General features: G+C 57.4%; 1 protein-coding gene across 2 annotated transcripts; it reads left to right on the forward strand.

Annotated features, from left to right (window-relative positions):
- Window positions 1-482: 482 nt before the first annotated feature.
- On the forward strand, window positions 483-6332 carry SFTPB (surfactant protein B). 2 transcript variants are annotated; one of them, XM_088026187.1, is made up of 10 exons: window positions 483-546; window positions 908-1035; window positions 1290-1361; window positions 1717-1842; window positions 2449-2601; window positions 2844-2933; window positions 4336-4516; window positions 4676-4836; window positions 5700-5780; window positions 6270-6332. In XM_088026187.1, the coding sequence occupies exons 1-10, from the start codon at window positions 483-485 to the stop codon at window positions 6330-6332; spliced, it is 1119 nt and encodes a 372-aa protein (XP_087882313.1). The 2 variants fall into 2 exon arrangements, with proteins under 2 accessions (XP_087882313.1, XP_087882314.1); XM_088026188.1 differs by having other exon boundaries at window positions 4685-4836.
- The last annotated feature ends 3646 nt before the right edge of the window (window positions 6333-9978 follow it).

The raw sequence follows: 9978 nt of genomic DNA on the forward strand, positions 1-9978 counted from the left end.
TAAAATAAATAAAAAATCTTAAAAAAAAAAACAAAACAAATGAGAGAGAGAGAGCCAGGCAGGAAGCTCTTGAGAGTATTGCTCAAGAGTAAAGGAGGCCTGAGGGGCTGGGGAGTAATGGGGTTCATTCTGGCTGCCCCGCCCTGCCTCTGTTTCCCCCCCATAGCCCAGAGAGATGGGACAGATGTGGACACTCAAAAGCCCTCTGCTTGCAGGGTCCCAGGAGTGCAGGCCCATGGGACTTAGGGCAGGAGGAGAGAGGGAGCAGGAACCAGGCATCAGGCAGGAAACGGGAGGCGGGGGGGGGGGGGCTGGTAGAGTGTCACCGCTCAGAAGAGGCAGGGATCAAAGCACCTGGAGGGCTCTCCAGGACAAAGGCAAACACTGAGGTCCCTGCTGCCCCCACAGAGCCTGGCAACCCCCGCCCCTGGCCAGGTATAAGGGCCCTCGGCCCAGCAGGGGATCCAGGCTGTGGAGGTGCCATGGCCAAGTCCCAGCGGCTGCTGTGGCTACTACTGCTGTCCACGCTGTGCGGCGCAGGCGCCGGTGAGTCTCCCCAGCCTCTCAGCTCCCTCTCCCCCGGGGCCAGGTGTGGAGGAGGCTTCCTGTCTGCCTCCAGGCGCGCACCGAGCTCCGGCCCTGAGCCAGGCGTTAGCCCTCGTCCGTAGGAGCTGAGGAAGCTGAGGCTCGGAGCGGCTCCGGCTCCCGCGCTTGTCCAAGGTTACACAGCTCTTGGGGCGGTGGGGGGGGTGGGGGTTGGCGCATATCGCAGGTGGGACCCTGCTCCATCTGACTCCAGCACATTTAAGGGCCAAGCGCTCCTGGTAAAATTAGGTTTGGAGGTTGGGTGAAGTCAGAGTGCCGGGTGTGACCTAAATCCCAAGGTTGCTCTGGCCCCAAACTGCAGCTGACTGGACCGCCTCGTCCCTGGATTGTGCCCGAGGTCCCAAGTTCTGGTGCCAAAGCCTGGAGCAAGCACTGCAGTGCAGAGCCCTGGGGCACTGCCTACAGGAAGTCTGGGGCCATGCAAGAGCTGTGAGTGCCTCCCGTGGATGCACCGGGACTGGAGGTCTGGCATAGAGCGTGCTGGGTGGCCTCTGCGTGGGCCTGAGGGGATTCAAGCCCCCCTAGGGGATGAGATGGGTTGGGATACATGGGATAAGATGATACGGTTGGGTTGGGATGGGGGGTAGTTGCCTGTGCCTTGGAGCGCTCTGTCAGCCTCACACACCTGAGCTGGGAGCATGGCCCCCCCACTCAAATTCCCCACCTTGGGGCCCCCTCCCCAGGATGACCTGTGCCAAGAATGTGAGGCCATCGTCCGCATCTTCACCAAGATGACCAAGGAGGCCATTTTCCAGGTGATGAGGCCCAGATCCTGGATGAAGCGTGGGGGCCAAGAGATGGGGGACAGAACAGGGCACAGAGGTTAGCCCCTTAAAGAGGCCATCTCCAGGCCAAGAGTGAGGCATGGGTTTGCCTGGGGACTCCGGGAACCTCCTGGCCAGGAGAGGGTCCTGGGAGTGAGCCAGAGATGGTATCTCCTAAGGGGGAGGATCCTCCCTGTAGCCAACTACTTAACCCCTCGGCACTCTCTCAGCTCTGGTGTCCTGGGAGAGGGTGGCCAGCCTTCCTGGTGGTGGTCCTGCCTCCAGGGACTCGGGTGGGCACAGACCTCAAAGAGACCAGCCTGACTGTCTTCTCCCTGCCTCCCAGGACACGATGCGGAAGTTCCTGGAGAAAGAGTGTGACGTTCTGCCCTTGAAGCTTCTCGTGCCCCAGTGCAGTCACCTGCTCGACACCTACTTCCCAGTGCTCATTGACTACTTCCAGAGCCAGATTGTGAGGGCCCGGCAACCTTGCCTCCAGCCTGCCTCCCTGACAGCCCCCATGTCCAGCCACACGCAGAGTTACCCACACACACTACACCCCAGCCCAACACACACACACCCTACCCGTGACCAGTCCAGGAGACACAGTGACCCACAGCCACATGCCCCAGATCACAGCCCTACCTGCTCAGCTGTACTGAGTGGGTCCACACAACGGGTTTACAAAACACCCACTACACACCCTCACACCCTTCACACTCACATACACTCATTCACACACTCAGTCTCATGCAGAACCCTCACCATCATATACTCACACATACAAACACACTCTCACACCCATGCTTGCACTCATCCATTCTCACAAATGCACATGCTTGTGCTCATTCACACACATCCCCAGACACCTGCCCGAAGACCCCACACAGCCCCACCTCTGCCTTTTGGCTCCCCCCACCCTCACCACAGAACCCTAAGCCACAGCCCCCGTCCAGCCTGCTGCCCCTCATTCCAGGCCCAAAGCCAGGGGTCTTAGTGCAAGCCCTTGAGCCAGGCTGGGCAGGAGTGGGTCCCCTCCCACACCCTGACCACTCCCTCACCCTGCATTGTGCCCTAGAACCCGAAGGTCATCTGCAAGCACCTGGGCCTGTGCAAACCTGGGCGTCCAGAGCCAGGGCAGGAGTCAGGGCTGTCAGACCTGCTGCCGGAGAAGCTGATCCTCCCCCGGCTGCCGGGAGCCCTCCAGGTGAGGGCTGGGCCTCACACCCAGGTGACAGAGGGCCCCTGCACTGCTGGCCCTTCATACAGATAGGTGGGATTCCATACAGTGACGCCACAGCCAAGGCCCGTAAGCACTTGCCCTGGAGAGGGCAGAGCCAGAAAGGGGCAAGAAGCTCTAAGCAGGGCTTAAGGCAGGGAAAAGGGGAAGAGAAGTCAGGGGAGGTAGGGCCTGGAGGATGTCTTCTCCCAGGGCCCAGCCTGGCCTCACCTGGGGGTGATTCTCTCCCCCAGGATCTCTCCGAGCAGCGGCTGCCCATCCCCCTCCCCTACTGCTGGCTCTGCAGGGCTCTGATCAAGCGGATCCAAGTTGTGATGCCCAAGGTAAGACATCCAGGAATACGAGAAATTCAGCAGGGCCCTCCACAGCTCCACCCTCCCCTACCCTTCCTCATGCCCCTGTCAGGGGCCACACAAGGGACCCCGGAGCTCAGGCTCAGGCACCGTGGGGGCCAGGCCTAGAGTTCATTCAACAATTGTAAAGCCCCCGCTATTATATGCCAGGCATTGTGCCAGGCATCAAAGAATAAAAATGAACAAGACCTCGGTCTTGTCCACCAGCAGCTCACCATTGGATGGCAAAGAATCCCGGTTTGTTTCTTTGTTTGTTTAGAGAGAGTGCACACAAGGGAAGAGGGGGGTTGCGGGGGTGGCGGGAGGGCAAGAGAGAGAATCTTAAGCAGGCTCCATGCTCAGTGGGGAGCCCAACGTGGGGCTTCCATCTCACTACCTTGAAATCAAGACCTGAGCCAAAATCAAGAGTTGGACACTCAACCGACTGAGCCCCCCAGGCACCCGGACGAGTGAGGCTTTTAGCGACAGAAGCCATCTTGGCACGTTTGTGTGCCAATGGGACTGGCCAGCAGATGGGAGAAGCAGTGAGCTGGGGAGAGAGGACAATGCAGGGTAACGTACTTGGGTAGGTGGGGGTGGGGGTCCAGGGCACGAGTCGATGGGCTGGCCTTGGGCAGAGCAACAACCTTTCTTTCCTCTGTCAGTGAAGCGGGGAGGCTAGGCGAGTGTGGGTTCTGACACAAGCAGGTGACATGCACAAGCATTTGGTGAAATGTACCCGTTTGGAAGGTAGAGCACCCCAGAGACAAATAATTCACTGTGTCGTGCGCCCACCTCCACCTTCCCAGCAATGGGGGACGGGGCGGCCACCAGCTGCGGCACAGCCAAGGCCAGCTGGCGCCGTGCAGGTTCTTGACACGTGTTGGTTGAATGAATGAAGAAAGGAGGGAATGAGCCAGAGTGCTTGTCACCTCTACCTCTCTCCTTGCCCTTCAGCTGGGAGGTGGAGTTTGGAATCGGGGTGGGCTGGGGAACCTCCTCACTTCCCCCAGGGGTTCCAGGAGCCACAGATGAAAGTTGCTGCCGCTGCAGGGAAATGTAACAAGCCCCGCGTGTGCAGGGGGAAGACCCAGGTCTGATCACCGTGTGGCCCGGCTGGCGGCCGCCTGTCTGGGCTGGCCACGTTCCTTCCCACAGCCCCAGAGCCTGTGGACGCCGAGCTGGGATGGTAGCCTGGCTCCTGAACTCACTTAGTGACTCTGGCGGGGCCCCTCAGACTCTTGGATGCCCAGCGTCCTTATCTGTAAAAAGCGTACTCATTCCCCCTCCCAGAAGGGCGCAGGGTCAAACTACGAGATGCCCGCAGGTGCCGGGCATGGCGTAGACCTTGCCAGGGCAGGTCCCACCATGCCCTGTCTCTGCCCCACCCCAGGGTGTGCTGGCCATGGCTATGGGCCAGGTGTGCCATGTCGTACCCCTGGTGGTGGGTGGCATCTGCCAGTGCCTGGCCGAGCGCTACACTGTCCTGCTGCTAGATGCTCTGCTGAGCCGCGTGCTGCCCCAGATGGTGTGCGGCCTGGTCCTCCGGTGCTCCGAGGAGAGCCCTGGCCCCGGTGAGCCTGCCGCCCCCGCCCCTCCCCAGCGCCCACCCTCCTCTTCCCTGCCCCTGGCCCTGCCCCGCCCTCCCCTCTCCCCGGTGCCCCCTGCACTGCACCAGTCCGGACGACAACTGAGCACCTCTGCAGGGCAGGCTTGACGGTTTTCCCTCCCAGTCCTCACAGCTCCGGAGTCCCTGCCCAGAGAATGGTTACCTCAAGAGTCCGAGTGCCGCGTCTGCATGTTCGTGGCCACACAGGCCGGGAACAGCAGCGAGCAGGCCATGCCGCAGGCAATACACCAGGCATGCCTCAGCTCCTGGCTGGGCAGGCAAAAGGTGAGGGACGGGCACGCAGTGGACTTGGGGCCCTGGGCCTGCCCCCAGTGGAGGGGGGAGCCCGGGAAAGGCTTCCCCATCAGAGACGCACAGAATGGTCCGGCCCCTGCCCTCGAGGAGCTCAAACAGGCAGGACGTGGGCCCAAAAACCTTGGAAAAATAACACAGGGCAAAACCTGCCAAGGTCAGGGGTCGCCTTTGGACAAAGGGCATGGGCCCCAGAGGACCTGCAGGCCTCCCTCACGGACAAAGACTAAGGCCCGGTTATCACGCCATGCCCACGGGAGCAGGAGAGGGCCTGGCCTTCTCTCCAGGGTCCCTGTCCTGTCCTTGCCCCATCCCTCTCTCAGTGCGACTCACCAGGGACACATCCACCCACAGAGAGGGCTGGGCTTAAAGGCTCTAGAGTCCCAGGACTCAGAGTCCCTACAGTGAATTCTCTTCACAAAGTCAAGTCCTGAGGCAAGTCTACTGATGACCTGCCAGGGAGGCAGCGTTTGGTATGGCACTCCCCTGCTCCAGAATGCGCAGGGCTCCCCACTGCCCACCACGTCAGGTTGCCAAGCCCAGAGGAGCTTGAAGATTTCTAGACCTGAAATTTGGGGGGATGGGAAGATGGTGGCTAAGATGCAGCCCCTGTGCATGAGTTGCAAGACCCTCCATCTCCAATGTCCCCGGCTTTCCCGACAGAACCCTCCATTTCAGCCCACACCAGCCTGTTCACAGCCAGAGCTGCTCGCTGGGGGCAATGGCTGGACCTCCACCTGGTCAGGAGGGAGCGCTGGAGTGACGCAGATAAGGGGAGAGTCCTGCAACAGGCCCAGTCCCCCCCAACACACACCTGTTTCTTTCTCCTTCCTCAGTGCGAGCAGTTTGTGGAGCAGCACACACCCCAGCTGCACACCCTCATGGCCGGGGGCCAGGATGCCCACGCCACCTGCCAGGTGCTCACCCTCCCGGCTGGTGCCAGGACTTTCCTCAGCTCCCAGAGCCCCCACCCTCTCCGGTCCACGATTGGCAGAGGCCCCGCTCCTCTGGGGCCAGGGCAACCCCAGGAGTGCAGGCCCAGGACGCTATTTTAACACGGGTCAAGGAAAAGCCACAAAAGAATGGACAAGGAGACATAGGAAAGGAGAGGGCAGCTGTAAGGAGTATGGTCTGATGCACATTAGGGAATGGAGGCTGTTCGCTGAGCAGCGTGTGCTCAGCAGGAGCTGCCAAGTGGGTGTTCTGGGGCAAGCATCCCACCTCCTCAGGCTCCAAACCTAGAAGGCCCATGGCTTAGGAGGTCTACAAGGTCACACCAAGAACACCCACCACATGGCAGTCAAAGTGAAAGCTGCCCCTTCCAGCAGGAGCTTCTCATCCCCCTCAGAGCTGGGAAGGGGAAAGAGGGTCCAAGGCCTCCGGCCCTAACTCTGTCCCTACGGCAGGCCCTGGGCGCGTGTAAGACCACATTCAGTCCTCTCCAGTGTACCCACATTCCTTACTTCTGACGAGAACTCAGAGCCATGGCAGGTGAGTCCGGGCTCCCCGTTGAGGGGAAGAAGAGGTAGATGGGTCGTGTACCCATCAGGACAGGGGGCCCTGTGTTCCCCAAGCAGGAAGAGGTAGTCACTGCTGCTGGTTGCCCCATCCTCCCCCTCATAGGCCACAACTCAAGGCTCCTGAGGGCCCCTCACAGCACCATCTCAAGAATGGCCTCTCTCACTCCCTCTCCTCAGAATCCTGCCACCCCTGGGGCTAGGCCCAGCTCCCACCTCCCTCACCTTGTCCCGGGCCTCAGAGGGAGCTGCAGCTCACCCTCTGCACTCACTGATCTTCAGTATTTGACGTACCAAGGCCAACCTTTCCTGAAGTTCGGGGGAAATCATGCTGTGCTGCACAAAGAAGTTGTCCCCTTAGAAGCCAGGAACTCCACCATCATCTGACTCCTCCTTCCTGAGACACATTTCTCTCTTCCTGACTGTCATTGTCTAAGTCAGAGGTAGCACCTTAGAATGGAGGGGTAAGTCAGATGCAGCCCCTATGACCAGGGCCCTCAGGACAGGGAAATGACCCTGAGAGGGACAGACATAGCAACTGTGGGCTAGAAGTGTCCCTGAGAGCAAACTTGGCCCACTTCACCATTCCGCTCGGAGCCAGACCCTAACACCCCGTGTGTTAAGTCTGTTCACTCATTTTTTAAAAAAATGTAGTGGGTGCCTTATGGCCAGGCTGCGCTTTAGGGGCAAGGTCTACCGCTGTGAAGAAAACGATGAACCCCATGCCCTCCTGGCACTCAGGCCCCAGGGTCTGACTCTTGCATCTGAGTGGGGCAGCCCAGGCCTGCTCCCGAATCTCTCTAGAATTATAAGCCCCTGTGGGAGGCGGTGAGGAGGAAGTGTCTGCCCCAACTCAGACCTATCCCACAGGGACCAAATTCATGTTTTCCCCCCACCCTGATGGCAGCTGGGGGAACCTGGGGGCTGGGAGCTGCCCAGGAGACCAGGGCAGTCTCCTTTCCCCAGCTCCTAAGGCTTCCGGCACCAGAAAGAGCCAGGCCTTCCATCCCTGTTGGAACAGGAAAAGCAATGGATTGGCCCAGGGGGCCTGGGCTCTGGTCCTGACTCTGCCATCAACTGACCCTGGGTTCCCCAGCCAAGATACATTGCCCCCTCTCTGGCTCTCATTCTCCTCAGCAGCAAAGGGGGATTGAAAGAGGTGGTTTCTAGGATTCTTGAGCTCTCCCACGTGACAAGCCTCTTCCTCAGGCTCCCTGCCCTCTGCCCACACTGGGAAGCCTTCACTCCCACGGTCGCCTTCCCCATCTCCTTTAAGCTGATGGACCATGAGCCCGCAGCTTGTGACCTCAGTCCTGTTGTCAGTCTTACCTCTCCTGTCTCTAACCACAGCCTAAAGGAGAGCCACTTTCTTCCTCTCCGGGTGTGAGGAGCAGCCAGGGCAGCATCTGCTGGAGGAGATCTGCAAGAGGGGGGCTTCCGGCACAGGGACTTCCGGCCAGACTTCACACACCCCACTGGAGCCAGCCCAGCTCCCACAACACCCCCAGGCTTGGTCCCGGGGAACTCGTCAGCCACACACTCCTTCCCTGGCTCCAAGAGGACAGCCTGCCTCACTTTCATCTCCATGTGCATAAGATACTGGCTTTTACAGTGGTTTTGCCAATATTTTCACAAAACTCAAATTCAGAAGAATAAAAAAAATGGGAACATCAAGTACCATAAAAGATAGATATATGAAGTCAAACTTAAAAAAAAAAAAAAAAAATCAGGAAATCCCTGACTTGTCAAGAATGGATGCGGCAGGGCTCAAGCAAGGTGGGAAGGTGATTGGACAAACTTTCATATTTGAGATGTTCTCCGGCTTAAGGGCTATCACTTTAAGATGTAAAAAGGGGTTTTCTTTTTATCTTTTTGCAAGGCAAGCTTCCTCCAAGTTTTGGCTGAAATTCCAGGGTGATTCCATTTCTGCTATGATTTATCTCCTCAAAGCTCAGTTGGGGCACGGGCTAAAAATCAGTTCCTATGTAATCCAATGCCTGTAACAATACTAATAAAGCCTATTGCTTCATACTAAAAGGAAAAAGACAGTCATTGAAAATGCCCCCGAAGCCTGCAGCCTCACCCAGCTGGACTGGGCAGCAACATCACTCTCCTCCTTGAGGGAGAAGTAGGCGCCCACAGTGCTGCCCCCTCCCCGTAAATGCTTCCCGCCCCACCCCCGCCTCTCACCCTCCCCTCTCCCAAAGAGCCCACTCGTGGGGATGAGATGAGGTTGTTAGGGTACCCCAAAAATCAAAATATACAACAACAAAATTAAATAAACCTTTATCTTTAAAGACCTAAGTGCCTGGGAGTGTCCCTTTATTTATAAAAGAACTTTTGTTACTATACTCCTATTATGAAAGATATACATGTTTATTATAGAAAATTCAGAACCTGCAGGTCACAAAGGAGTGGAAATCACCCACAATCCTGCCAATCCCGGGAGAGGACTGGAGCAGGATGTATACTTTGGCACTGAGCTATAGACATTTCCAATCCATTTTCCCCACATCTCCACCATTCAAGCTCCAGGAAAAAGATTTCTATACAATGTGCTCTTGGGGGTAAGGATGTTGGACACAAATCCCTGGCCTCTGAATTTGAACTTGTAAGTGAATTTTTGTAAATCTATAGCAGACTATTGTCTTGGAAACCATTATTTCGATTGTAAGGTCAAGATCCCCGAGAGAAGAGCGTTTTAAATTTTTTAAAAGCTTGGCTGGGAAGATGACAAGACAGAGCCTGGAGGGGAGGCAAGCATGGGGATGAGCTTGTGAGGATGGAAGAGAAGCTTTCACGCAACAGGAGGGTCAGGAGTGGACCAGCTGGTCGAGGAGAGAACTGCAGGAAGCGGCTACGGCTGAGGCTCGGGGAGACCCTGAGACATGCCCAGCAACCTGCACCCCCAGAGCAGGGTGGGAAAGGAGAAGCCCCAGGAGGTGTGAGGGCCGAAGAGCAGAGAGGACTTGTTCTTCCCTTTCCAGGGCATGAGGAGAACACAAGTCCCTTAGAGAAGGCTGCCTCCAACATGACATTAGAAAGAGTGCAAAAAACAGCCTTCAAGAGGGGGCCTAGCAGACAGGCCTGAGGACAGCCTCAGAGGGTGCCCCCTGCATGATGCAGAAGAGCAAGCACACCCCCAGGGCCCAAGAGGCCATCAGAATCAGCTCTGCACAAAATGGAGGGCCCAAAAGAGCCTATGACTAGGGACAAAGCACTGACAGATTTCATGCACCTTGAGAGGAGCAGAAGTCAGACCTGACAGCCCATCCCAGCACAAGGGGAGGGGAACCGAGAGGACCAGGGAGAGCACAGTCCCCAGTACCTCTCCTCACGACAGGGCACTTTGTCAATCATTCCCAGAAAAAATGGAAGTAGGGTCCAGTCGTTAATAACCCAAGAGGGGCTGAGTATTAAAAGGAGGGGCTGGGCGCCTGGGTGGCTCAGTCAGTTAGGCAGCTGACTCTTGATTTCAGCTCAGGTCATGATCTCAGGGTCGTGAGATTGAGCCCTGCGTGGAGCTCCATGCTGGGTGTGGGGTCTGCTTGGGATTCCCTCTTTCTCTCTCTCATAAATAAATAAAATGTTTTTTAAA

This window comes from Eumetopias jubatus, unplaced genomic scaffold (assembly GCF_037043125.1).
Source record: "Eumetopias jubatus isolate StellerSeaLion01/CBP00866 unplaced genomic scaffold, mEumJub1_p1.0 scaffold_9, whole genome shotgun sequence".
Taxonomy (NCBI): Eukaryota; Metazoa; Chordata; class Mammalia; order Carnivora; family Otariidae; genus Eumetopias; species Eumetopias jubatus.

What these genes read in the sequence shown, in the direction of transcription:
- SFTPB (XM_088026187.1), top strand. Translation starts at nt 483, where the DNA reads ATGGCCAAGTCCCAGCGGCTGCTGTGGCTACTACTGCTGTCCACGCTG. An exon ending in GCTGTGCGGCGCAGGCGCCG is followed by an intron (nt 547 to 907) that starts GTGAGTCTCCCC and finishes CCCAAACTGCAG; the next exon opens with CTGACTGGACCGCCTCGTCC. An exon ending in CGAGGAGAGCCCTGGCCCCG is followed by an intron (nt 4,517 to 4,675) that starts GTGAGCCTGCCG and finishes TTTCCCTCCCAG; the next exon opens with TCCTCACAGCTCCGGAGTCC.